Genomic DNA, 26,835 nt, shown 5'->3' with positions numbered 1-26,835 from the left:
TTGTTGGTGACACACTGACAGTTGGGGCACACACGTCTGGGCCAGGGTTGTCAGTGAGAGTGTTCATCATTAAGCTCCTGTACACCAAGGGTTGGTTTGGTTTGAGGTCTAAATTAGACTTATCAATATTTGACAATTTCAATAGTGTTAGTGTCTATTTGGTTTGAACCCGAAATTTGACATGCCTAAGAAAATAGGCCATTTCAATAGTAAACTTAGCATATTTTGGCTTCAATCCAAACACAACTTTGCCTTACCAAAATTAATCATGCCAAAACTTGTCAAAATTTGGCACTGACAAAATTTGGTAATGCCTATTTAAGCCATAAACCAAACCAACCCTGAATACTCTTTGTATAGACTTAGACTTATAAATCGGTTTATTATGAACCGAAAAGTCATCTAAACAGATAAACAGCATTTTCTTATTTAAAGCCATAAATCATTTTTATATTACTTTCTAAAAGTTACTTTCTCTATCCCATGTAAAATCCAACCCTAACATCCCAATGCAACAGTAGTAAAGAGTGAAGATGATCAAAATACCCCACATCATTAAAATAGGTAAATGGTATCGAAGTAATAAAGCATTGCTAAGGGTAGGTAGTATGGTAGAAGTTGGTTTTTTGTGGGACAAAATTCAAACTCCATAAGTTAAGTTTTCTTTTGGTACGGAGGGAGTAGTAGTTTGAAAAAAAATAGCGTAAGATAGTCAAATATAGAGATGTCATTCCACATGGTTTTAAATTCGTCGGCTTATAAATCATATTCCCTTTATCCCAAAATATAAGAAGTTTTGGTTGGATGAGACACATCATAGTACAGCACGATGAATCTGGACATGCGTTCGTCCAGATTCGTCATACTAGGATGTGTCTCATCTAACCGAAAGTTCTTATATTTTGGGACGGAGGAAGTAGTAAACTTAAAAAAAAAACTACTCCCTCCATCCTAGGTGTTCACATTTTGAGATTTTATCTTCAAAATATTTTGTGTATAGTATGAATTGAATTTTACTTGCTAAAAATTATATCATTGAATTGATATTTAAATTTACTTTCATATGGTTATAATTTTATTACTATAATCCTTATTATAATATATGAGAAATTATAAGACAAAAATTAGTATTAGTGACCGTGTTAAGTTTGACCATGCATTTTTTATGGGTTATATTATGGGATAGAGGTAGTAATAATAAATATAAACAAAGAGGCCTAGAACACCGTAATCACACTATCACACGCATAATTACTCGTTCTTAATCACTCATGGTCACAGTTAATACTAAAAACAATGTTTCTTTTACATGTAGTACTAGTAATAACGTCACTGGAGGATGCCGGCGCGCTTGTAGCAGAGGAGGGCGGCGAGGTAGAGCGCGAGGCTGCCGGCGACGATGCCGGCGGCGGCGCACGGGAAGGCGGCGGAGGAGGCGGGGGAGTCGTAGAGGGAGATGTGGACGTTGATGCCGAAGACCCCCGTGACGGCGATGGCGCAGCTGGACACCAGCGTCCCCGTCGACAGCAGGATCCCCATCTGCAGCAGCTGGTTCTGCTTCTCGTCCAGCATCATGTTGATGTAGTCCTCCGTGTCCTCCACGTACTCCCTCAGCTTCAGTTTCATCCGTGAGAGAGAGAGAGATAAATTCAGATGGTTAATTTCACCTTCGTTAGCAATGGCGAGAGAGGGGAATCTGTTTTAATGACTCGAGCGGATGTCTACCCGTTTAATGCAGGTCATTTAGTGGTTATAAAAAAATCGAGATGGATTCTAATCACTCTAGGGGACGTCCACCCGTTTATTACATGTCCACTAAATGTTTATAAAAAAATTAACATATAGTTTAATAAATAATATATCACTTCACAAACATATAAGTTTAAATTATAGAAGTAAATTCTACTTCTATAAGTTGTAAAAAAAAACAAATTTAACTGCTAATTTGAGTTTTATTTGTCACTTTTGTTACAATTGATAGCTTATATATTCGTGGAATGATATATTATATATTGATTTATCTTATTAATTTTTTTAAAAAAAAATTATAATAATTTAGTTGACATACAATAAATGGGTGGACGTCCAGATATGATTGACGTTCATCGGCGAGAGGAACTACTCACGGTGGAGAGGCTGTTGAGGGTGCCATCGATCTGCACGAAGTAGGACTCCAGCAGGATCTCCAGCTCGTCGGTGTTGGGGCTGAAGCTGCCGCCGCCGGCGATCGTCTCGTCGTCGCCGTCGCCGCCGCCGCCTCCCTCGACTCCTTCTTCATCCCTGCTGCTGCATTCAGAGCTTCAGACATTCAGACGACACATCTGTAGCATGTTGACAACGGTTGGATGAAGCATATCGACTTGTGTCATCAACCTATGGAAGAAAAAAATTTCTTACCTGTGATCTTCGAGCTCGCTTGCTTCTTTATCGATGTCGAATCTTGATGACTGGTAAGCGAGCTTCTCCGTTAGGTGCAATGCTGCCATGTCCATGTCGTCATCCAGCAAGTGTTCCAGTTCATCCCTGACCTGTCAGACGAGATACACATGGCAATGTTACTTAAACACTTCAGAATTACTCCTAATGGACTATCTGATCCATGGTATACATAAATGTTACTCCCTCCGTTTCACAATGTAAGACTTTCTAGCATTACCCACATATATATAGATGTTAATGAATTTAATATGTCTATATTTATTAACATCTTAATGAATATTAGCAATGCTAGAAAGTCTTACATTGTGAAACGGAGGAAGTAATTTCAGTTTCACATATGCTTGTGGTATATATACTGAAGCTGACCTTTTGAACTTTGCCAGATATTGCGACGAGTCGGCTCTTGATTTGCCTCACACGCTCAAGATTGAGGGTGCTGACTTTGGAGGTGAGTTCATCTAAAGCTGGGTATGCCTCTTTCTCCAATGTGCAAGTCTGATGCAATCATGTATCAAGCAAATTTTTCTTAGGAACTGCAATTTCAGTGCAGAATTGCCTGAATGCTAAGTTGCTAAACACACTACCGTTTTAATGTGCTCGAGAAATGAATTTTGTCTTCACATTGTTATAGTGCTATCAGGAAGTAAAAAAGGGTGAGACACATGACTGAATGTTACCGGCACGGCATGGATACTTAGCATCATCTCAACAACCATGAAAATCGGAGAAGCATGTTTGCAGGGCAGAAGAACAAAAGTCATTTTCATATAATAAAAAAGGTTGGATTAGAAGGGATGCCGCTAAAGAATTGTCGAAATGTAGCAAGGTACAAATCCACTTCTTTTTTTCCCCTTCTGAAGGTGATATAAACCAAAGCAAGGAAAGACATATACATGTGCAAGATACTGATAGTGGACGTCTAGTTGAGTGTTAAAAGATCATATGACATACCTAGAAAAATCAATGTGGATAGGAATTGAACATATGTCTACAATTACAATGTCAAACCTAATACAAATATACAACAATGCATAACTTTTTGCATAGTTTGGTGAGCCACTCACTATTCATGGTAAATTCAACCCAAGCAAATTGCATGTTGAGATGCAATTGATAGTGCAGTAGCAATGAGTAAGTGGTTATAACTCCAAGGTTCCGTGTTTAATTTTCAATACGCTTATAATTTCTTCTTGAAAAATGTTTGGAGGGATGTATCTCTCTTCAAATCTCTTTTTTTTTAATGCATGTTATGCATAGCTACACTGCACTTAAAGATCAGGTATTGGTTGCATTTCCATCCAATTCTGAATGGAGAATTGGAGATGGAGATAGCACTGCAGGTAAAAAGCATGGAGACAAGGTAGAAGAACACACACCTCATGTTCGAGAGACTTGCAGGCGAACTCGAGGCACACCTCGAGCGCCCTGAACTCGAACGGCAGAGCCTTGTCACCTCCTCCCAGAGCTTCTCCATCCTTGCCGTTGCCGGCGGCCTCCTCGCCGCCGCGGCTCGCCTGCGATGGCGAGATGCTCCCGTCCATCCCCACCGCCATGCCATGCTTTCAAAAAAGAAAAGAAAAGGAGTGAGAGATCAGAGCTTTTGCTTAAGAAGAAGACGTACGATGCAATGCAAGAAGGAAGGTAGGGTGGGGGGCATGCATGTGTCACCTGCGGCGGCGACGGCGACGGCGCGGGGGTTGGGGAGGCGGCGAGGGCGAGGCGGGCGCGGAGCTCCCGGACGAGCGGCGCGACGGCGGGGTCGCGCGGGGACGGGACGAGCACCTCGGACGCGGTGATGACGGCACGGGCGCGGTCCAGGTTGACGACGACGGCGCGGTCCCGCCCCGTGATGGCGGACGGGCGGCACGACGACGCCGACGCCGCCGACGACAGCGCCGGGTCGAGCGCGCGGAGGTCCCGCGGCGGCAGCCCCGTCCGCCGCATCAGCTCCTGCTTCGTCCCGACCTCCTCCACCGGCGACAACGCCCACGCAGCCCCGCCACCGGCTGTCACCGCCGCCCACTCCCCCGCAGCCGGCGCCGGCGCCCCCGCCCCCGCCGCCACGTGCCTCCGCCGCGCCGCCATAGTGGTGGTGCTACACTGGGGACGCCTCCGCCTCGTAGCTGGTGGCGCGTGGGCGCGGGCGTGGCGGGTGGGTGGTGCTCGGGAGCGCGGCGGCGCGGCGGCATGTGGGGGAGTTGGCGACGCGGCGCGGGGCGAGGCGAGGCAGGCGGCTACGTGACGTGACGTACGTACGTACGCGAGGCGAGCGCGGCGAGGGGGAGAGGGAGAGGGAGAGAGAGGGGGAAACCGACAAAACCGCCAACGCACGAGCCGGTGGGGGTCAACGAGCCGTCGACGTGGAGTAGAGACTGGAGCCTGGGTCGCTGCCGCGTGGGGCCCACCTGGGTCACTCGATCCAATTCACTTCATTTACGAATTACGATGCTTTACAATCATGGGCGGCCCTGTTTAGTCATAGGGATGTAAAGTTTCTGCATATAACATCGAATATACGGGACACATATTAAACATAGTCTAATAACAAAATAAATTATAAATTTCGCCTGTAAATCGTTATTAGTAAGGGCATGCTCAATGTATAATGTCTACTTAGGTAATAAGGTGGGACCCGGCATTAGTTATACTGTTTGCTATAATGTATATGGTAAGAGAAGGCATTAGCCTGGGTCCCACTCAATTGTATGTCATGTGTTGTATGTCATGTGAGACTGAGGTAAAAGAGATGGAGACGAAGATTTTTATACAGGTTTGGGTCCCTGAGCGGTCAGGTAGCCCTAAGCCGATGTTGCTTTTTATTCACCATAATCACACCAGTACAATATGTGGGGTAGCCTATCTAACTGTTGTCGACATGGCGGTCTGAAGGTCTGACTCGTAGTCGACAACAGGGTAGCCTTGCTCCTCGAATCCGTGTCCGGCGAGATCAGAGATAGCGCTTTCGTCTCTCCTGACGGTATCCGGAGACACCGTAGGGGAATAGCCATGCCTATCCCTGAAGTCAAAATCCGGCGTCTTGTCTTGGAGTATGTTGGCTTGTATGTTGTGGCTTCTATGTCGATTGTGTTGGGTATTGATTGTCTGTCCCCCCTCTCCTCCTAGGGGGCCTTGTATTTATACTCATAGGAGTCCCTTTGTCCAAGTAGAATTAGGGAAACCAATATGGATACAATCCGAGTAGTCCTTATCGTTTCCACGTAGAACTCCGGTTGTCTTTCCTTATCCGGAACTCCTCCTACATCCGCAGGTTGTTTCCGTATAGGACATGATATGTGGTGGGCCCTGCCGAGATTTAGTCAACTACTATTAGGTATGTGGTATCCATAACCCTGACAATTCCTATTTTATTCTTATGGGTAGGCATTATGCATATGGGTAGTTCATACTAAAGACTACTATATGGACTACTTTCACAATGTATAAGGACCACTTTAGAGGCTTAAGACCCCACATTGTGGTTGCCCTAAATGTTTACTGAAGCATCACATTGTCAAATCATGGCGTAATTAGACTTAAAAGATTCGTCTTGCAATTTACACGCAATCTGTGTAATTAGTTTTTTTTGTCTATATTTAATATTCTATGTATGTGTCCAAACATTCGATGTGACAGGGTGAAAAGTTTTTGTTTGGGAACTAAACATCGCATATTGCACTAACATTACAGTCAGTGGCATGTAGGTTCCATCCTCATATTGCTTTATATGTCAATGCCTATGATAAAAATGTCATTATGGTAAAGGATACGAGCCCTTTATTTCTAACGTTGGGTGATCTCCAGTTAGTTGTTAATCCAATAGGAAAAACATCAGTTTTGTGGAGTAGTTTTTTTTCTTTTTCAGAGAGTCTGAACTACCAAACAAAACATTTGAATGGATTTTTTTTGTCATCTGGTGGTGTAGCATCTAACACTGCTCACATAGTCACATATTGATGATGGAGTTTTCTTTTTTTTTGGGTGCTGATAGGTAGTTTGATGATGAGGTGGCAAAGCTGGTGTCATCTTATTGTCTTGTTTCAAGTGTCAAATGCCGGATATTTTTAAAAAATCCCGTTGAGCTTCCCAGAAAAGCTGGGCGCTAAGCCTTTTTATCCCATAAAAAAATTACTCCACTTGGTTTTTTTAGTGAAGGTTGACTTTTGTACGAAGAGCTCAGTTTTATAAAAAATGGGTTTTAAAAATAATCTTTCTGCACTCAAATATAGATGTGTATGTGAACCGATGACCACATGCATTTTTCCATTTTACAGATTTTGTCGCAAAAGTTTTATATGAGCACAACCATTTTCTGCAGGTGCAGAACATGAAGATCTTCCAGGACGGCATCCTCCAGTGTTTTCTCTCTGACTTTGTAGCTGTTGCCTATGCGGTTTTGTTCTCTGGTGTTCGTCATGTGTCCATTCCATTTCATGAGTCTTGATCAGGGAGACAAGAAACCAAGTGTGCTCTCTCTGAATCTGATGGTACGATACACCGGGACGCAGCAGCATGGGCAGCTCGAGACGAACAAATCAAGGTTTTGCGAAAAGCTCCTGGTTTTTCATCATTTCTACCGTGCAAACGTAAGTGAGATTCTTGGATATGGAGGCGTTGCTTGCTGCGAGAACCTTGTTCCCTGAAGAATGTAGGAGATTCAGACATTCTTGCCCTACCAACTTTCAGATCTTCAGTCATGCAGGGGATTGCAGGGCGAGATGAGTTTTTGCCCATCCGGTTTGGTCTTTGAAGGATGAGAATGATGAGGTACACATGGTCCAATGGAATTGTTATGTGAAGGCCTAGTTGAACATTGTTGTACACAGGGATGCAATATATCGCTTTTTAACTTTTATCTTAGTCAAACTTTGTTAAGATAGACCAAATTAGTTTCATTAAACAATGTAAATTTGGATAACATATTTGCTTTGTGGTCAAATCACTATCATATATTTTTATAAAATCGATTAACTTTAATATATTTTTTTTGTAAAAAAAGTTAAAACTATTGATAAATATAATAAAAACGGAGGAAATAATAAGGTTTGAGTGAATTGCATCACACTCCAAAATCACCTCCAAGTCAGCGTCGTCCTCATCATCATAAGCGCTAGGCTCGCTCGCTCGCGTCGCGTGCGGATTTGCCTCGTAAATTTTCCTACCTACCGCGCATCCTCCGCCACGCACGCACGCACGAGTCTCCACCCAAAACCAACACCAACAACCATGGCCGCCACCGCCACCGCTTGCCCCGCGCCGCCGCCGCCGCGGAGCCTCTACCGCGGCGTGGCGCTCGCGGCGCCCGGCCGACGGAGGGCCGGGTACGGCGCCTCCTCCTCCGCCGCACGCCGGTGGCCGGGCTGCCGGCGCCGCTGGGCGGCGCACCGGATCCGCACGGTGAGCTGCGCGTATTCTCCTCGCGGAGGTAAAGGGAGTGTGCCTCCTCGCTGGTTGATGATGATCCACCCCCCCCCCCTCCCCCTGAAGCTAACCGTTTGCTTGTGCCAAAAATTTCTGCTGCCTTTAGGGTGTCGTGTAGTAACTGCCCTTGCCCCCTTTGGTGTGTTGTGTGGTTGACAAATTAGTGACAATTCTCATGTTCATTGCTTCCAGTTCCATGTAGTAGTCTAATGTAGTTGAACAGTGGTATGATGGATGCACTCTTCAAGGGAGAAGCCGTAAGGAAGCAGCTTAATTTTACTTGCTAGAGAATGCAATGTAGGGGTATACCATTTTTTCGGGTAGTGTAACCGTACAAGAAATGGGTCAGCCAGTTCAGTACCACAGAAAAGTTGAAACCTTGATACATGTCGAAAGCTTGAAATAAACACGTTACTAGTAAAGTATGATTGATCCTGGAGCTGTAGTGCCGGTTCGTTCGAAAAAAAATCCTGGAGCTGTAGTGAAATATCACTAAACTTCAATTCTTCAATTATTCTTTCTTTGGCTGCTCTTAGTTTTCGGCAGCTCTACCGTTCAGTTGTTCATTTCCAGGATATTGGCCGCTGCTTCTGTTCCTGCAAACTGCACCATTGAGGCAAACCAATTAACTCGGCTCATATTCACCTCCGTAAATACTAGTAGCTACAACACATTTTAAGATGTTCAATTTTCCTAACTTTGTTACATGAGCATAGGGCTGCTGGATAGCAACTGTTACTCTCAGCAAGCGGATAGTGTCAGGGTTATATTTAGCATCTTTTGTAGTTACTTGAGTGTAGCAACTGTTGTGACATATAACATCATTTGTTGTTTAGTTTTACGTTCAAATATAGAGGAGTTATCTTACAACTCTGTTTTGTTTGTTTGTACAGCCAAAACAATTACGGCATGTTCTTGGAATGAATATGTGATCTGCAGTGATATACCTGTGCTTATTGAGTTTTGGGCCTCATGGTGTGGACCCTGCAGAATGGTCCACCGAATTGTTGATGAGATTGCACAAGAATATGCTGGAAGGATAAAATGCTATAAGCTTGACACTGATGATTACCCACAAGTCGCAACATCTTACAGCATCGAGAGGATTCCAACTGTTTTACTCTTTAAGGATGGAGAGAAAACGCATAGCATTACTGGGACTCTTCCGAAGGCTGTTTATGTGAGAGCCATTGAGAAATCTATCTCAGACTCAGAGCAATGATCAATTCGGCTAGATACTTCATAGTGTGTTCTGGTTCAGATTTATATTCCACTGTACCAGTATACTTGATGTCTTGATTAATCACTACTGAGTATTGCAGAAAGTATTGAAGGTAAAGTTGGACTTCTGAGAGTTTAGAATATGGGATTCTTGCCTAGGAGCATCCGTGATCATTTTGCTAGGCGATTGCAGTGTAACATGTAAATATTGATGTACTTCTGAGAAAACAGAATACTGAGTTTCCTTTTACCCTTGAAAGATTGTAATGCATAATTGTTGTCATCGATGTGTAACAGGGCAGCATATTTTTAAGCCCTTAGAAATATCTTTGAATGAAAGGAGACTAATATTTTCCTTAATTTTCCACTCTTCTTTATGTGGTGTTGTTTGGTTGCTTTTTTATGACCTTTATCAATTTAATTTTTAGTGCTATTTATTGAAGCTGTAGATATCTGGTATTATTTTAGATTCCACAATTCTTACAGTTATATTTATGCATGCAGATGCAGCTAATCAGCTGAAGGTTTTTCTTCTCATATGGTATGTCACTTCTCTTTCAAGTAGCTTTACAAGGTATGCACTATTAAACTTTGTGGTTATTAATTCCACATTTTTTTTCTCGTTAATCTGTGCCTCTGCGGTATCTCTGGAATCAACTGGCAAAATAAACCCATGGTAATCAATCAGATAGGTTCTATATATGAAACTCCATGTCGGTTTTCTAAGAGATTGAAAACAGGAGGATGCATTTGTTGAGAATAAGAGATGAAGTTTTTGAAAGATGAAAATTAAATGGAGAATTCTAAGAGAGCTATTCTGCCCAATCTTGTGTACTTGTTGCTTCTGCTCAGGTTATATTTGTTAGCCTTTTTTGCACCAGGATTTGTGCTTCTGAAATACTACCTTCGGGTCAGCTCAGGAACCCATGCGATCTGGTGAGCTGCTTCTGAACCCAGCGCTTCTACATGGATCTGCACTATTCCACGGTACTTATGCAGGGGGGATCCTAGTATTGCATATGAGTATATCAGGATGATAGTGGCAACCCGCAAGCATGTACTAGCACTCAGGCAGCAAGCGCTGATACTCAGGTAAAGCATGGATCCCATTCCACTTGTAAATGATGTAAGTCAGGCAATGCTTGGAACCCATGGTGCTTGTTTTTCTCTTTTCTGGCTAAGTCAGCATGGTGGGTTAGACGTTTGTGGCTGTAGACCCTGCAGAGAGTATATCTTAGTGAATTACTTTACTTGTTGGAGGTAATACTGGTTGTAGAACCCTTTGATAGCAGAGAGAACCAACTATAGTTAATATAGCTGGCATATGTGATTGATGGCCGTTCTAGTCCCTGGGTGAATTGCCATTGTCATCACTAGATATACTGTGATGTTGGCGTGAAGGCTTTTCAGGTAGAATGACTTGATGGATTTTTAGCTGCAGACTGATGAGTCGAAATCTTGGTATCATCTCATATTCTGAGCTGTTCCCCTTCCTCACAAGTAGAAGAGAACAAAAGATATACCTTGTTACTGAAGCTCGCAATTTGGTCAGAGCTGGTATTTGGGATCTGCTCATCAGTGCTCCTACCGTCCTGCGCTGCTAGACTGCTACTGAGCCTGGAGAATGCTGGTTCATGCAATGACTGAATACTAAGTGGGACTCTGGACAGAAGGTGGTAGGACTCCCAGAAGCAACATGGCTGCCAAGTTGAGCAACTGATCATACATGATGAGCTCGAAGGTCCAAGTTGGTGGCAGATGGCTTTGATATGAGGATGATCATCTACAGGTATTTTTCAATTTTCAGCTCAGAAAGATCGTATACCTAACATACCAATACAAAATGAATAGGATTTTATGCTATGTATAGGAATGGTGGCCAGTAATGCTGACCTGCAATGATTTTGGTAGCACAATAGCAACAAGATGGCCATGAATTTTCAATGTTTTCATGCTGAACAGTGAGCACTGAGCACTCGTGCATAGCAAGTGGTCTAAGTGGAGTGAAGGACACAATAGATTTGGATTCCTTCAACATTGAATGGATTAGTGTTAATGATATCCTATTGAATCGCTTTTCATGTCATCTCATTTTCCTTCGACTACAGTAGTGCATAGGAGTTGATCAAGGAAATAGCTCAAGAATATGCTGTAACTCTGGAAGAATTGCTTGGATATCCTTAATTATCACCTGCTGATTGCCCGCTTACAGAATTTGTAGACCCCAATGTTGATAAGAGATATAATACATATAACATCTTGCTGAAGCATGTAGACTATTTAGTAGTGCTCATTCTAGCTTAGAAAAACTTATTAGGATTTTCCTCTTCTGTTTAATCTTTTGCTGCATGAAACGTAGTGCATCAGGTGTAATTCCCTTTTAAGGTTGTTGCTGTATATAAATCTTACAAGCTGCTCCTTATTGATGCTCTGTTTGTAACCCTTGTGTAAATAATTTGATACGTTGAGAAGAACAGTAACAAAACTAGAATTCAGAAGCAGAGAGTACAAAAATACACGTGCAATATCAGTATCCTGGTGAGAATTATTTCTCTCTTTCCATTATATGTACTCTTTATATTCCTGATCATGATTATTAGTTGTATGTAGTATACTTTGTTTTAGTGTCATTTTCTATTTCCATGCTCTTATTTTTGATCCTGCTATGCTAACATCTGTTCTTCTCATTGGGCAAATGCTGACACTATAGGGCTCCTGACAACATGCTGGCCTCCGACCTCATTCCAGCTCAAGAACCCATAGTTGCCAATGTAATTGTCACCATCTCTTGATCTCTTCACCTGGCTGACCTGCACCGTCACACTGAACCCCTGCGTGCTGCCCTTGCCGGCGAAGGACAGCGTCGCCGGCGTCACCTTCACCGCCATCCCCGCCGGCGCCGTCACCGACACGGCGTACTTCGCCGGCGAGCCGGCGACGTTGGTCAGCGTCCTGGTGAACGTCCGTGTGGCCGAGTTGGTTTTGTTGAGGATGACCATGAACGACGGATAGTTGAGGTCGCGGTGGCTTGCTGCTCCGGCGCCGGCGGGGCAGCCGGCGCGGTGTCCGGCGATGGCGGCGACCTGGCGGCTGGTGTAGCGGAGCTCGCCGCAGAGGAAGGCGACGTAGTCGTCGGCGGTGATGTCGTAGACGAGGCCGGGGTCGGTGGCCTGGTTGGGGCTGACATGGCCGCTGCCGTAGTCCAGCGGCGTCCCCGGCGAGCCTCCGGGCATGCTGACGAGGTCGGCGTCGTCGGCGTTGTCCTTCACGTAGGCCGTCGTCATCATGGCCGACCGGACGGCGGCCGGGCTCCAGTCCGGGTGCGCCGACCGGAGCAGCGCCGCCACGCCGGCGACGTGCGGCGACGCCATGGACGTGCCGGAGACGAGCATGTAGTTGGTGTACAGCTTCGTCTCCCCGCCGTCGAGCTCCATCACCTCCTTGTTGGGCACCCACGCCGCGAGGATGTCCACGCCGGGCGCCACCACGTCCGGCTTGAGGATCGCCGGGCTCACCGGGCTCGGCCCGCGCGACGAGAAGTAGGCGACGGCGGGCGCCGGCTTGACGCCGAGCTCCGTCCCGGCGAACCGCACGCTCGCCCTGGGCGCCGCCGCCGCCGTCGCGTACCTCTGGATGGCGGCGCCGTCGGAGGGCGTGACCAGCACCACCGGCGTGACGTAGTCCGACGGGTCCATGATCTCCTTCATGTTGCTCGCCGCGATCACGCCGCGGCCGCCGTTGCTCTGCACCTCGTACATCTGCTCGTGGATGCCGCCCTCGCCGGCGTTGCAGAAGACGTACTTGCCGCGGACGTCCTTGCGGCTGAGGCTGCCGGACTCGCACCGCTCCTTGGTCCGGTTGCCGCGGCCGTAGTAGAGCGCGGCGGCGCCGGCCGGCACGCGCCCCGGGTACACCGACCTGCCGACGATGCTCCTCGCGCCGCCGGCGCCGGCGCCGAGCGTCACGGTGGCGGTGAACGCCCTGTCGATGGTCGACGCGCCGACGGTGGTGATCCACGGCGCGCCGTTGAGGACGGTGTAGCTGTCGGAGCCGTCGTTGCCGGCGGAGCACGTCACGAGGATGCCCCTCCGCACGGCGGCGAAGGCGCCGATGGCGACGACGTTGGTGTCGTAGGGGGACTCCGGGAAGCCCAGCGAGAGCGACATGACGTCGACGCCGTCGGCGATGGCCTGGTCCATGGCGGCGAGCACGTCGGTGGACGCGGACTCCAGCGTGTCGGCGGAGAACACGGCCTTGTACATGGCCACCCTCGCCATGGGCGCGACGCCCGTGGCCGTGCCGTTGGCGTAGCCGAAGTAGCTCGCCCCGGGGACGGCGGCGCCCGCCGCCGTCGACGACGTGTGCGAGCCGTGGCCGTAGTAGTCCCGCGGCGAGTCGTAGTCGTCGTCGGAGATGTTGAGGCCGCGCTGCCTCAGCCCCTTGCTGAACGACCTCGCGCCGACGAGCTTCCGGTTGCACATGGACGGCCGGAACGACGCGCCGGCCTCGCACGCGCCCTTCCACCTCGCCGGCACCGGCGCCGCCACGCCGGCGTCGCTGAAGCTGGCGCTCTCGGGCCACACGCCGGTGTCCACGATCCCGACGACCACGTCGGCGCCGTACCTGGACGCCGGCCACGCGCCGGCGCCGGCGCTGAGCCCGAGGAACGCCGGCGTGCGCGTGGTGTGCAGCCGCGCGTACGTCTCCGGGAACACGGCGACGTGCCCGTCCGCCCGGCGGATCTCCTCCACCTGCCTCGCCGTCAGCACCGCGCTGAACCCGTTCATGGCGTGCGAGTACGTGTACAGGTGCTCCGCCGCCGGCGCCGCCGCCGCGTCCCTCGCCGACGCCGACGAGAGCACCGACCGGTACCACCCGTCGTGCGTCGCGAACGGCGCCGGCATCGCCGACACGTCCATCCGCACCACGTACGGCCTCCGGTCATCGCCCGCCGCCGCGGCCGCCGCCGCCACCGCCGCCATGAACGCCACCAGCGACAAGCTCCTCCATGCCATCATGATGTCTTCGTGTTCGACGTCGTCGTCTTCGTCCTCTTAAGAAGAGCAACGAGAGTGAGTGGATGACACGAGTGGATTGCACTCGTTCATGGCGATGGTGGCAATGGACCGGATACATTATATACATATTGGAGTCGTCCATGTCCATCGATGGAGGCCATGGTATTTGAGCTCGCTCTTTGATCGAAGGCGATCGACATAAAGCTACACTAATTAAGAATCTTCTTAAGATAAATGATAATAATAGTTTAGCAAGAAAAAGGAAGTGAAAAGACAGTGAGCTACTAGCTAATAAGCCATGGCCAGTGTGATCCATGGGTGGCATGCATGTTCGTCGACATTGCAATCATTTTCACAGGGTCGAACACTAAGCTTCGCACGGACGTATCGTGTTCGGTGTGCCTCCATTTCATATACTAGTAGTAGTAGCAAATTATCCTCGCTTTCGTATCACGAACAGCGTGGCCCAGTTTAGTTTGTGGTTGCTGTTCGAAATATTTTGCTAGTTATAATAGAAACGTTTGTTGGAATGTTAGACCACCGTAAAAGTTGCTCTCGCTGTTATAACAAAAAAACAAAAGCAATATCATTTTTTTAATAATGTACTCGTTAATTAATGAAGAATAGGTTGTGTAAAACTGTGGCGAGTCAAGCAATGCCACTGTTCGAAAGGTAAAGTTTTGCTTTTGGGATAAATATTATCTTGGTGATGAATTGGTGATATGACCACATGAAACTGATTGCAGCAGGGAAGAGCAAAAAAGAAGCACAGGCTGTGTTGGTGGACGCTGCACTCAGGCTGGGCTGAGCTGCTGCTGCTTGGCTGCTTCACAGTCTTTGTGCCGAGTTGCCTCCACCCATTCCGTGCTCCTTTCCGGCCTCGTGCTCCACGGCCGCGCGCGTGCATGTCGCCGTCGCCGCCGCAAATGCGCAGCGCGCACTCTCCTCGCCGCCGCCGCAGACGGAGATGGAGACGAGGAAGACGACCGGGGGTTGACTGCAAAGCTGACGGTGACTGTAGCCACGAAAATGACTGGAGAAAATTGTTGCAGAGATAATAATAGTTCAGGTTGCACGCCAAACTGAATTCAGCCTTCAGGGCCGTGTGCCGGATTTTAGTTCCTGACGACGATCGCTAGCCTGAAAACTATCAATGATGAGAAAATTCCCTGCACATTTCTGCAGCAATGAGCAATCATCAGGTAAAACTGTAAAAGTTTGTGGGGGCACCACTGATCTTGCTTGATGTGAGCTTCACATCAAAGACAGGATAATCTCTGGAAACATTGAGTTTAGTACACCATATCGTGTAGCTAGCATTATTCTCATCCTGTTCCATTAAGTTTCGGTTGAGTACTCCATCTGATAATCGATCTTGCAGCTCCACTGCACTCAAGAACTTGCTTCCCGCCAACTCGTCGCCATTTGGATATATCAAACTTCATAAATGTGGCTTCCTCTCTATTTCATGTTATAAGTTATTTCAGGTTTGTTTTAAGTTAAATATCTTCGAGTTTAACCAGGTTTACAGAAAAATACAGTAGCATTTCCAACGCAAAATAAATATTACTATAAAAATATATTCAACGGTGGATTTAATAAAACTAATTTGATGTTAGAGATTATGTTGTTACGTTTTTCTATAAATTTAATCAAACTTAAAAATATTGGCTTAGGAAAACCCAAAATAAAATATTGACCTTAGAAAAAACCCAAAATAACTTATAATATGAAACTCGAATATTAAGCAGAAGAAAGTACTTGCCAAGGCTTGGAAGGTAGGCTTGTCCTGGCAAATACTTTTCCAATGGTGATTAATTATTGGTATTATATGATCATTATATGTCAAGCAAGCAACATTGGCAGCATGATGCAGAGATTATAGTGATGATTAGTACTTTCTTGGGCTCAATTACTCATAGCCGGTTGGTGGATCAAGCGTGCGGCTCTTTTACTACTCGTCATGGAGACCAGAGATATATGGCATGGAGAAGGAAAGAAAAGGAGGCGATCACTTTGTTTCAAAGAACCTAATGAAAGCTTATTAAAGATTCCTGAACACCACACCAAAAAAAGGTTTAATTTGATGCCAATGTTATCAAAGAACATGAATGATTGTGTAATGAATCAACTTCCAACTCAGATTATCTTCTTTGTCTTGGCCATGACAATTCTGCCATAAAAAGAACTGGAAAAAGGAATAGAAGGTGGTAGGGTAGGCCCAAGATGTGTTCTCTCTCTTTTGTCTGGGCCCATCTGGTTAACTAACAGCACTAGCAAACTGTACTATAATATAGTACATGCCATAGTTATGATCATCAAAAAGAAAAGGTAATGCATCTCATCAAAAAGAAAAGAAAAAGATAGGGTAATGGGTGCAAGTGCAATTACAATCCATGCTCCCAGGTACTAGCATACAGGAAAAGATGTTTACAATCTTCATTGTGAGGGAATGATAGAAAAAAAAGGCTTTTTATTCTTGTTCTTCTCTCTCAAGATCATATGAAATGTGTTGATGACAATACCCAACTGTAGCATATATGCCACAGCTATCATGAAAAAGAAAAGGAGGTATATATGTCAATCGTATTATCTAAGAAATATATGTCAATCGTGCTCCTAGGAATCTTCAGCATAAGAAAAGCTGCTTTACATCTCCTTGTTGGAGGGCAAACTGAGAGAAAAAAAGGTCATTTATTTTTTTTATATAAATTTCACAAAAAATCAAGATATTATAATAATTCAAATTGCATAAAACCATATGAGTTTTGGCCCGTTGCATATAACCACAGGTGTTTTTGGTCCTACATTTTGAAAAAACTACACCATCAACTAGTTTTTCTTTAATATACTATATACATGAGCTGTAAACCTATATCCAGAATTCATGGGTTGTTTAATCCACCGTACATATGTTGTAGCCATGCAAGTTAATCAATTTTTTTAAAAAATTGATACAATGTTAAGTGAGATGGGCTAACGGCATGTTTTGCGTAAACTTAAAATTATAATACCCATGATGAGGTATCACATATAAAAACTCTTATGATTTTGTTAAATTTAAACCATAATAATATCTGAGGTTGTATGAAATTTAAACAATAATAATATTCCATGCATTCTGATACATGGTCCATGGTGTTGAGTCTCCTTTAAGAAAAAAGGCCATGATGACCATGGCACGGAGCTGGGCCACACAAGCAATGTGGAAGCTCTCTGGGCCTTCTTGAAAGGTGCTATATGGGCTGCAAAATCCATAAAACCATGCAAGTTTCTACCCCTTGAAATTCAGCTATGTTCGAATTGGCTAATCGGCTAAAATTTTTAGTGACATATAAAACGAGATTAATCAATAGTACTTGCTCCGTTTCATAATATAAGTCTTTCTAGCATTGTCCACATTCATAGCAATGCTAGAAAGTCTTATATTATAAAATAGAGGAAGTACATAATTAATTCAATATTAATTTTATAAAATTTAAAAATAAAAAATGATTGCTTGAAAGAAATTTATATAAAAATATTTAACAAAAATGTACAATTTAGAAGTTTGGGTATCTTGAGATCGACGAAACCATTACGGGTAGGTCGCCTATCACTAAAAAGAATAATTAACTGTAAATGAGATCACCAACGTCAAATCTAGGTCTTGAATTAGGGTGGGTTGGTTTCACCATAAGGAAACTAACTCGTTAAGTTACGCTCACTTCATATTTTTGTTAAATATTTGATTGTTTAAATTTCTATATTTTATTATTTTTTATTTTTGCCGGGAGAACTGGATGGATTGTTTTGATTATATTTGATAAAATGTTAGCCGGTTGTATCGAATTGCGCACCAATACAATACATAGACGTGCTCACGCTCTTCTCTTTATTATATTTCCCTTCAGATTTGCTAACATTATAATAGGAATATAGTAGTAAATACTAATGCATCTGTCGTTGACTTCCAATGGGTGATATATCTGTTAAAAAATGCCGACAAATCTGCAGAACTCTGGGGACATAGCGTTCGTTGTTAAGAAGTAGTGGTGCTGGAAATCCAGCTTGTTTTGTCTTATTTTGCCAAAATTCAGACTAGTACTAAATCCAGCCTGTTTTGTCTTATTTTGCCAAAATTCAGACTAGTACTCTTGCCACTTAAATTAAGCAAAAAATGAACAATGAGTATAAGCACCTCCTTTTAGAAAACATGTTGATTTTTACTCTTTTATCTCCCATAAATCGATAAGTTTTATCTCTTCAATATCTTAACCAATCCACTACTACTATTTCTCTATTAAATATTAATAAGAAATACGTTAGTCTTTTTCATTTCCATACTAAAGTTTTCTCAAGATGCGATACAGAAAAAGTATGATTTAGTACAACTAATTAACCTCGGATCATATAACATTTGCATTACTTACTCCATATGCGAACTGAAGGGAAGCAGTACATCTGCAAACCTGCAATAAAGCACTTTCAGATAGTAGATGCCACGGCCAAAACTAAATTCTCTTTCTGACAGCCCATGTGGAACGAGATCACTTTCACTGACCCTTACTCCTTCAATGCATCAGACCAGAGTAGGATATTGCTAAGCTTTGCCGCTGCTTCAGTAGATAATGATAGTAGTAGTACCCCCATTCTCGATCGTCGATCTGCACGGAAACAGTGGAACGGCTCTACTCGATGTCAACAAGATTCTGTCTTGTTGATCACCGCGATAAGATTATTAAGATCTGGCAGTAAAAAGTACAGTAGCAGTAGCAGTAATCAGTTGCAAAGCACCTGAAGCTGATGATCTAATCTGAATCAACAATCGAGCATTGCCAGCTCACAGATCAGCAGCAGCCTGCAAAAACGTTCATCTCGTCAGAAATCTGAACATGGAAACGTTCATCATCCGGGAAGTTTTCTACTACCTCCGTCCCAAAATAAGTGCGGCCATTAGTTTCCGCGCTCAATTTTAATCGTTCGACTTATTTGAAATTTTTTTATAATTAGCATTTTTATTGTTACGAGATGATAAAACATGAATAGTACTTTATTTGTGACTTATGTTTTTATTTTTTTTCAAAAAATTTTCAAATAAGACGAATGATTAAAGTTTGGTACGGAAAACTATAGCTGCACTTATTTTGGGAGGCACTTATTTTGGGAGGAAGTAAGGTGGTGTTTACATCCAGGGACTTAACTTTAGTCCCTGTCTTTAGACACTAATTTAGAGTATTAAATATAGACTACTTACAAAACTAATTACATAAATAAAAGCTAATTCACGAGACAAATTTTTTAAGCCTAATTAATCTATAATTAGAGAATGTTTACTGTAGCATCACATAGGCTAATCATGGATTAATTAGGCTCATTAGATTCGTCTCGCAAATTAGTCCAAGATTATGGATGGGTTTTATTAATAGTCTACGTTTAATATTTATAATTAATTTTCAAACATCCGATGTGATAGGGACTCAAAAGTTTTAGTCCCATCTAAACAGGGCCTAAGTACTGGATCTGGCCGCTGTCGTGCTGGAACAGAAGATCAGAACAGGCAAAGAGCGTCAGAAATGGAAGCAACGCCGGGCTACACGGCACCCACCACTTCCAAGAAGATTTTCAGGTGACAACTGAATGTCTGAACATCACATCACATCACACAATTCACAAAAACCTGACGCTACAACATTTCGGAGAAACTCAGCAACAAAGAAAGAACGGCAACGGCGTGATTAATTATTATTATCCACCCAAAATTCGATATCTCAAAATGTTCGCGACAAAATTTCCCTGTACACACAACCTGATCGATCTCCTCACCCTCCTTCCAAACTAACCAACTCGCAAAGTATGCAGTGACAATATACTGTAAATATCAGACAAGAAAGAAACAAGAAGAAGAAAAAAAAGAAGACGATATTTCGAAGATGACGCAGTGATGAGCAGCTAGCTCGCCGGCATTGCAGCTTAGATTAGACGAGGCTGCAAGCCTTGTTGAGGGAGACGGGCTTGCCGAGCTTGGCGACGTCGAGCCTGACGCTGCACTGCACGTTGGTCAGGAACTTGGGCTTCACCAGCTTGCCCAGCACGAACGCCCGCGACCTGAACCGCACCGCCAGCTGCAGCGGCACCGGCGCCGGCGGCGCGCCCTTCACCGGCGTGCTGCTCAGCCCCGACCCGCCGCCGTACAGCGGCACCTTGTCGCCGACCACCGCCACCGCCACGTGCCGCGAGCTCTTCCTCGACTGGTAGAAGTACTTCACCTGAGTGAGAATGTTTCAGTTTTGTCAGTCACTCGGTGTTTTTTGCCAAGAAAGTTTCAGACTTTCAGATCAGTTTTGGATGGATGGACCACAATGACAATTTTTTTTGTCTCTCTCTTTTCTTAATTGGAATTAATGAAGGTAGTGAAAAATTTGGAGTGTGTGATGCTGCAACTTGACTGAATGGATGACAGCTAGTGTTTGAAGATGATGTTGAGAGTTTCAGAGATTCTCTGAATGTGTTGAACTAGTTTCAACAGTGTGAAGTAGTACTAGTCTACATCCATGGTGCTGCCGTGTAGGCATTATCACAACTGCTACAGTTTGGTTTGGTCAATGTGCAGCTGTAGTCCATTGTTCACAAATACGAACAAGAGATCGAGATTTTTCTTTTTCATGTGATAAATTATATAGCGCTTTTAACAAGAGTATCAGCCTACCAGGATGGTTTACTGCAAAATGCTGAGGTTTTATCCCCTCCCGGCATCTACTTAGCATGAATATTTTCACACATCTTCTGAAACTTAGCAGCTAAGATTCGTAGGGTGTGTTTAGTTCATGCAAAAATTAGAAGTTTGGTTGAAATTAAAACGATGTGACGAAAAAATTGGAAGTTTATGTATAGGAAAATTTTGATGTGATGGAAAAGTTGAAAGTTTTAGAAAAAGTTTGGAACTAAACTCGGCCATAACCATAATATTTGCCACAGCTCTGCTTTGCAGCTTAAAACATCAGCTAATTAAGATTTATATTGTTTAAAAAAAGTGTCTTTTTACTAGGACTACGGATGCAGTGTGAAGAAGAAACTAGTCTACTGTATTGAACAGAAGAGATCAAAATCGATGGGTGCAAGCTAAAAGATGGGGTTTTGAGAGGCGGCTTACGTTGCCGGAGGCCATGAGGAGCTGGTAGTAGTAGAGCGTGAGGGGCTCCGCCGTGACGTGCACGCCGAAGAAGCTCCCCGTGTTCCGGAACGTCATCCTCACCGTCGCGTTCACCGTCGACAGCTCCGTCGGCACCAGCGACGCGTCCGTCCCCGCCTGGATCACGAAGTTGTGGAACGTGATGCTCTGCATGCGAAACAAATCACCCTCTCAAGTTAGAGAAAAATCGGTTTGATTCTTGCAAGCATTTCAATGGCGATCGATCGAGCTTTGCATATCATTACGTTGATGGAGACGACGGGCTTCTGGTTGTGGCTGGCGCCCCAGAGGATGAGCGCGAAGAAGAAGAAGAGCGCGAAGAAGGCGCCGACGAAGCCCAGCGCATAGCGCCACCGCCTCGGGAGGGAGGAGAACCCGCCGCCGCCGCCGCCGCCGCCGTCGGCGTCGTCGTCCTCCATCAGCAGGCCTTCCTCCTCGATGGCCGCCTCCTTCATCCACGGGCTACGCCGCCCACCACCACCACCACCTCCGCCGCCGCGGCCAGCCGCGACACCGCCTTTGCCGCCGTCTCCCCCGGCGGCGGCGGTGCGGCGGGAGGAGCCGGACTTGGCGGCGGAGAAGCGGGAGGAGGAGGACTCGCGGGAGTGGTTGCCGAGGGAGCGCGGCGGCGACGCCGCGGGGGAGGAGTGGAAGGACGACGCCGCCGTCTTGTTCTCCCCGTCGTCGTGGCTCGGCGACTGCACGTAGTAGGCCGCCCGCGGCGGCGACGACGCCGCCATGCTCGACGTCACCTCCGAGTCCGTCTTCGCGTGCAGGTGCATCCTTCCTCCTCCCTGCAGGGCTCTCGCGTGCCAACTCGTTCTTGTAACCCGTTGGCGTGTGCAGTGCGAGGAGGAGGAGGAGTGCGCGGCCACCACTGTGTGGTAGCTAAGCTTAGCTTTAGCTCGGATCCTGTGGGTTTTTGGAGGGGAGGCGTGCGGGCGTGGAGACGACGACGACCTGCGTGTGGGGGTTTGGTAGGCTTGGCTGTCTGTGGCTGACTACCGACGCGACGCGGAGCCCCTGCAGCTGGGGGCAGTGTCCTCCCTTGCCGAAACGCGGAAAATTTTCAGGGCAAACGGTTCCGTTTGGAAAAAGAAAAAGGGAACTCCTACACAACGGGATTCCGTTGCAACGGAAGAATTTTAATAACTAGTACCCACGGTTTCTCAAACCACCGGGGCCGGGGTTACCGCGCCCCGGCGGTAAGCACGGTTACCGCGGTGGTAAGCACGGTTACCGCGCGGTAACCGCGGGAACCGTGAAAAACCGTACAAAACCGTACAAAATTTATCAAAAATTTAAATTATTTTTTAAATTTATTTGAATTTAAGGAGGTTACCGCGGTATTTATATTACCGTACCCCGTGGTAAGCCTGTAAAGGAAACCCTGCTAGTACCTTGGTTACCGGCTGTTACCTGGTACCTTAGATACCAGCTGGTACCTGGTACCTGATACCCTAGTATCGGCTAATACTTGGTACCTGGTACCTTAGGTACCGGCTGGTACCTGGTACCTGATACTCTAGTATCGGCTAATACCTGGCACCTTGGTTACCAGGCTAATACCTGTTACCCTGGTACCCTAGTACCGGCTAATACCTGGTACCTGGTATCTGGGTATCGAGCTTGTACCTAGATATCAAACCTGGGTACCAGCGTGATACCCTAGGAGAGAGGAGGAAGGAGGAGCAGTCGCGGAGTCAGGGAGGTCGAGCAGCGGGGCGAGCTCGTCGCCTGGGGACAGCGGTGGAGGATGAGGAGGCAACAGATCTGGTGCCTACCTTGTACCATGCCTCCTCAGCCAGCTGTGGACGACGACGTGCTCGGCGCACCCCTGCCGCCGGCCATGGAAGCCTTCATCATCGACGTTGTAGCAGATCCACTTGCTGTTGGCCATGGAGGGATGTCGCCGCAGCCGCACCCCGTTTCGGCTCCACCGCTCCCCGTTTCCGCTCTCCTTCTCACTCACCGCGCCCGCCGCCGAGCTCCTTGCCATCGCCGCCTCCCCGCGGCGGTGGTCGCTGGCTCCGGCGAGCGGTGGGTGACGACGACAGGGAGGGCTATGTTGAGATTATAGACATATAATGATTTAATCTATTCCATAAATAAATCATGACATTACAGATGAAAACTAGCATGAACGCATCATTAAATCTACACATGTAAACTACACAGTATAACATGAACAGATCAAATATGCGCAACATATTGAACACGTACCGAGGTGACGGAAAGACCGGCTACTTGGTCGAAACTTTTCGCAGGTGTCTACGAAGGCACGAAACACGCGAGCGAAGAGGAAGGCGAGCCGTCACGAACGAACAGGGAGCAGTCGCGCGAAGCGCTTCCCAAAAACCTTATTGCCGCCTTCTCCCGGTGCAGGACGTCGAAGGCAGAGGTTCCGGAGACCTGCTCTCCCGATCGCCGGTGCACGCCGGCGAGCGGGATGGAGTAGTCTACGAGCGACGGCGCAGTACAGAGTAGGAGGCAAACCCTAGATTGATTTCACGTGTGTTGCGTGAAGACGGCAGGTCGGTTTATATAGAGAAGGGTCGCTTGATCAGGGCGCCCGCACGATCTGTACTGCGCGTAACCGAACCGGATAAGTCGCGCGTAACTTATCCGGACTCCACGCCGTTTGCACGCACCGGATTTTTCGGAACGTTTCCAAAACAAAAACGAATCCGAATTTGCAGCAAAACAAAACTGCAAAAGGAGGCTGCATCTGCACAAGGGTGAGGAGCCAATTTTTCGGACCATTCGACGCGTACGTCGTGCACGCGCGCCGCCTGCCCAGCCAGGCGAGGCGAGCGAGCGCGCGCGTGTTTCCCCTCTTCTCTCCACCACACATGCTTCAAGTGACTAGGAGGGCATCCTCCCTTTTAAGGAGGTCCCCCTCTCCTAGAATAAGCAAGGTGGTACTAAACTCCACATGCATGCCATCCCATGAGGTGGGCTTTTGTGATTTTCCAAAGAATTAATCTTCGAGTGGGCTAAGGCCCATTCATTAATTCCAACAGGCTACAGTGCCGTCTGATTTGGGGGAGGAGAGTGAGGTAGGAGGAGGGGATCCAGATGATTTGGGGGAGAGGAGTGAGGTAGGAGGAGGGGATCCCGTCTCCACGGGATGCCGTGGTGTAGGTTTTCTGAAAGAAAAATTGCCGGTACGTGCAATACTCCCTCCGTTCCTTTTCTACTAGATTTATGCATTAATCAATGTATAGATTTTCTATATGAGTCTAGATTTATTTATATTTTTGTGAATTCAGGTAATGCTAGAAACTCTTACATTCTGGAACGGAGGAAGGAAAGTAGCTTTTTTCCATTTTCTTATAAAAAAAACCGCTCCCACCAATTTATCAAAGACTGGTTAAACCAATGATTTTCGGTCAATGTTGTACCGAAACCAACTCTGCATGTGTTCGCGTAATTTGGTACTTAAGCTCTGCATGTGTTCGCGTAATTTGGTACTTGAGACGCTTAGGACAAGATTTGATTAAACCTTTTTAAAATCTTAAGTCTTGTCCGAATCTTTTAAATGTTTTAAACTTTGCAGGGTTTGAATATTTTTAACCGAATATTGTCTGAACCTTTTAAAAGTTTTAAACTTTTACAAGTACGAACGAATCTTGCACTACACATCAAATATTTCTAATCGGGGAGAGTAATTTGCTACCTACGAAGCGCTTTCTTTCCATCCAAATATCATTATACTCCCTCCGTCGCAAAATATAAGCATTTTTGGACTTGGACATGGTCTCCGAGATACTATTTTGACCAACAATATTTACAAAAGGAAAATGTATTAAATACAAAAAGTTGTATATTATGATAGTTCGTTTAATGATAAATATAGTAACACCAAATTTACACGATTAATCTTTTTTAATTTTTTGCTATTAATAGTCAAAATTTAAAAAGTTTGACTTAGCACTGTATTAAAAATATTTATATTTTTGGACAGGGGGAGTAGTAAGATATCGTAGATGATAATTAGCATTAATATTACTTTCGAAGAAGAATTAAATTTGTTGCCCGGTTTGGAGCGCAAGAATTTCACAAGAGAATAGTTCAAAGGGAAACTGTGGATCTCAGTTTTGTTGTCCTGCTCAAGAGTAGGATCATATATCAATGGTCATGATACATCAATGTTATTTGATGCATCTCCGGTAGAACCGTAGTACTAGCAGTGAAGCAAATGAAGATAGTTCAGACTCAAGTATAGTAGTGCTAGGCTGCTAGCAAGTGAAAATGGCAACAGTGGCGTGTGAGACGTGAAACCGGAGAATGGGCAACGCCTAATCCCTGCCCATGTGCAGGTTGCTTACTGCAATTGTTTACGGTCCATGCCTTCAGCTGTTGCCACAATAGCAGGTACAATAGCAGGCTATAAACCAGTTGCAAACATATTTTAAAAAGATAAATAAGAGCATATACAATAGCAGGCTATAAGCCAGCTGCAAACATATTTTAAAGAGAAAAATAAGGAGAGAGAAGAGCAGCGGGCTACATATTTGTAGCCAGCTGTAGCACGGACTTCAAGACACAGTGTGTGTATGACAGGTGGGACCAGGTATCAATAGTGTACTATGTAACTATTATATAGATGAGCTGTTAGATTGGCTATAGATGAATTGGATCTAGTAGTTGGCTATACTATTAAACTCGCTCTTAGGAGAGAGAAGAACAACGGACTGCAGATTTGTAGCCAACTGTAGCACGGACTTCAAGATACAATGTGTGTATAACAGATGAGACCAGGTATTAATAGTGTAGTATATAACTATTGTATTAATGAGCTATTAGATTAGTTATAGATAAATTGGAGCTAGTATTTTGCTATACTACTGAACTTGCTCTAATTAAGAATGCTCCCGGATTTGGAACCCTTAAACGCTCCTGATTGATTCTTTATTAATGATCTATCTACTCGATTATCCTATCTGATGTGCCCATTCCTCTGCTTGTCTCCTTGCGCCAACTTGCTCGTTGCTTAATGAGAACCGAGGTCACAGTTGATTGATGCAAATAACCGTGTCAGTACTCAGTATACTGCGGGTAATGGTTTAATAGTGTACTATTGTTACTACAAAGCAGCAGCCGTAGTACTAGTGTCCCTCCTGCTGCTTGCTGCTGTTGCACCTTTTACAACTCAAGACAAACGAAACGATACAGGTAGTTTACACCCTACGTTTTTAGGAAAAACAATTTCTTGCTATGAATTTAAATATGATTCTCTTTAAATTGACAGACAAAACATACTTGGGCTGATGAGGTTGCATGAAACATAGGGTGTGTTTAATTGGGGAAAAGAAAATTTTTAGTTGTCATATCAGACGTTTGACCGGATGTCGGAAGGGGTTTTCGGACACGAATGAAAAAACTAATTTCAGAACTTGCCTGGAAACCGTGAGACGAATCTTTTGAGACTAATTAAGCCGTCATTAGTACATGTGGGTTACTGTAGCACTTATGGCTAATCATGGACTAAGGGCACCTGCAATGGTTATCTATATGCTCTCTACAAGAGATCCATGTCAGCATATTTTCCTACTTGGAAGATAT

At 45.4% G+C, this 26,835-nt stretch overlaps 3 protein-coding genes, 1 long non-coding RNA gene and 1 pseudogene across 6 annotated transcripts; 1 reads left to right on the top strand and 4 right to left on the bottom strand.

Annotated features, from left to right (window-relative positions):
• Positions 1 to 1,251: 1,251 nt before the first annotated feature.
• Positions 1,252 to 4,697, bottom strand: LOC107275769 (putative magnesium transporter MRS2-D). Of its 2 annotated transcripts, none has more exons than XM_015779527.3 (6): positions 4,108 to 4,697; positions 3,816 to 3,998; positions 2,806 to 2,934; positions 2,398 to 2,528; positions 2,127 to 2,286; positions 1,252 to 1,614 (listed from the first exon to the last, which is right to left on the bottom strand). In XM_015779527.3, the coding sequence occupies exons 1-6, from the start codon at positions 4,522 to 4,524 to the stop codon at positions 1,330 to 1,332; spliced, it is 1,305 nt and encodes a 434-aa protein (XP_015635013.2). In that variant the 5' UTR covers positions 4,525 to 4,697; the 3' UTR covers positions 1,252 to 1,329. The 2 variants fall into 2 exon arrangements, with proteins under 2 accessions (XP_015635013.2, XP_025881003.1); XM_026025218.2 differs by having other exon boundaries at positions 2,127 to 2,283; positions 4,108 to 4,671.
• Positions 4,698 to 7,571: 2,874 nt separating this feature from the next.
• LOC9270732 (thioredoxin pseudogene) lies at positions 7,572 to 11,567 on the top strand (annotated as a pseudogene). The gene is made up of 5 exons (NR_188768.1): positions 7,572 to 7,861; positions 8,751 to 9,191; positions 9,583 to 9,652; positions 9,999 to 10,867; positions 10,949 to 11,567. The product of NR_188768.1 is annotated as a thioredoxin pseudogene (transcript).
• Positions 11,543 to 14,636, bottom strand: LOC4335869 (subtilisin-like protease SBT1.7). The gene has a single exon (XM_015779522.3). The coding sequence runs from the start codon at positions 14,094 to 14,096 to the stop codon at positions 11,763 to 11,765; it is 2,334 nt and encodes a 777-aa protein (XP_015635008.1). The 5' UTR covers positions 14,097 to 14,636; the 3' UTR covers positions 11,543 to 11,762.
• Positions 14,637 to 18,307: 3,671 nt separating this feature from the next.
• LOC136356069 (uncharacterized) lies at positions 18,308 to 19,002 on the bottom strand. The gene is made up of 2 exons (XR_010740713.1): positions 18,873 to 19,002; positions 18,308 to 18,787 (listed from the first exon to the last, which is right to left on the bottom strand). It is a non-coding gene; the product is annotated as an uncharacterized lncRNA (long non-coding RNA).
• A 794-nt stretch (positions 19,003 to 19,796) lies between these two features.
• Positions 19,797 to 22,163, bottom strand: LOC4335868 (uncharacterized). Its single transcript, XM_015777978.3, has 3 exons — positions 21,513 to 22,163; positions 21,229 to 21,414; positions 19,797 to 20,344 (listed from the first exon to the last, which is right to left on the bottom strand). The coding sequence occupies exons 1-3, from the start codon at positions 22,047 to 22,049 to the stop codon at positions 20,054 to 20,056; spliced, it is 1,014 nt and encodes a 337-aa protein (XP_015633464.1). The 5' UTR covers positions 22,050 to 22,163; the 3' UTR covers positions 19,797 to 20,053.
• Positions 22,164 to 26,835: the final 4,672 nt, after the last annotated feature.

The sequence above is a fragment of the Oryza sativa genome, chromosome 4 (assembly GCF_034140825.1).
Source record: "Oryza sativa Japonica Group chromosome 4, ASM3414082v1".
Classification (NCBI taxonomy): domain Eukaryota; kingdom Viridiplantae; phylum Streptophyta; class Magnoliopsida; order Poales; family Poaceae; genus Oryza; species Oryza sativa.
Note: the sequence above shows the minus strand (reverse complement) of the source record. Positions and strands in the feature narration are given on the sequence as shown.

Bases quoted from the DNA above. Each gene is read 5' to 3' on its own strand.
- LOC107275769 (XM_015779527.3), bottom strand. From the start codon at position 4,524: ATGGCGGCGCGGCGGAGGCACGTGGCGGCGGGGGCGGGGGCGCCGGCG. The intron at 2,935-3,815 runs GTGTGTGTTCTT...TGATTGCATCAG, and splicing joins GCAAGTCTCTCGAACATGAG to ACTTGCACATTGGAGAAAGA. The intron at 1,615-2,126 runs GTGAGTAGTTCC...ATGAAACTGAAG, and splicing joins CCCTCAACAGCCTCTCCACC to CTGAGGGAGTACGTGGAGGA.
- LOC4335869 (XM_015779522.3), bottom strand. From the start codon at position 14,096: ATGATGGCATGGAGGAGCTTGTCGCTGGTGGCGTTCATGGCGGCGGTG.
- LOC4335868 (XM_015777978.3), bottom strand. From the start codon at position 22,049: ATGCACCTGCACGCGAAGACGGACTCGGAGGTGACGTCGAGCATGGCG. The intron at 21,415-21,512 runs GTAATGATATGC...TTTCGCATGCAG, and splicing joins AGCCCGTCGTCTCCATCAAC to AGCATCACGTTCCACAACTT. The intron at 20,345-21,228 runs GTAAGCCGCCTC...ATTCTCACTCAG, and splicing joins TCCTCATGGCCTCCGGCAAC to GTGAAGTACTTCTACCAGTC.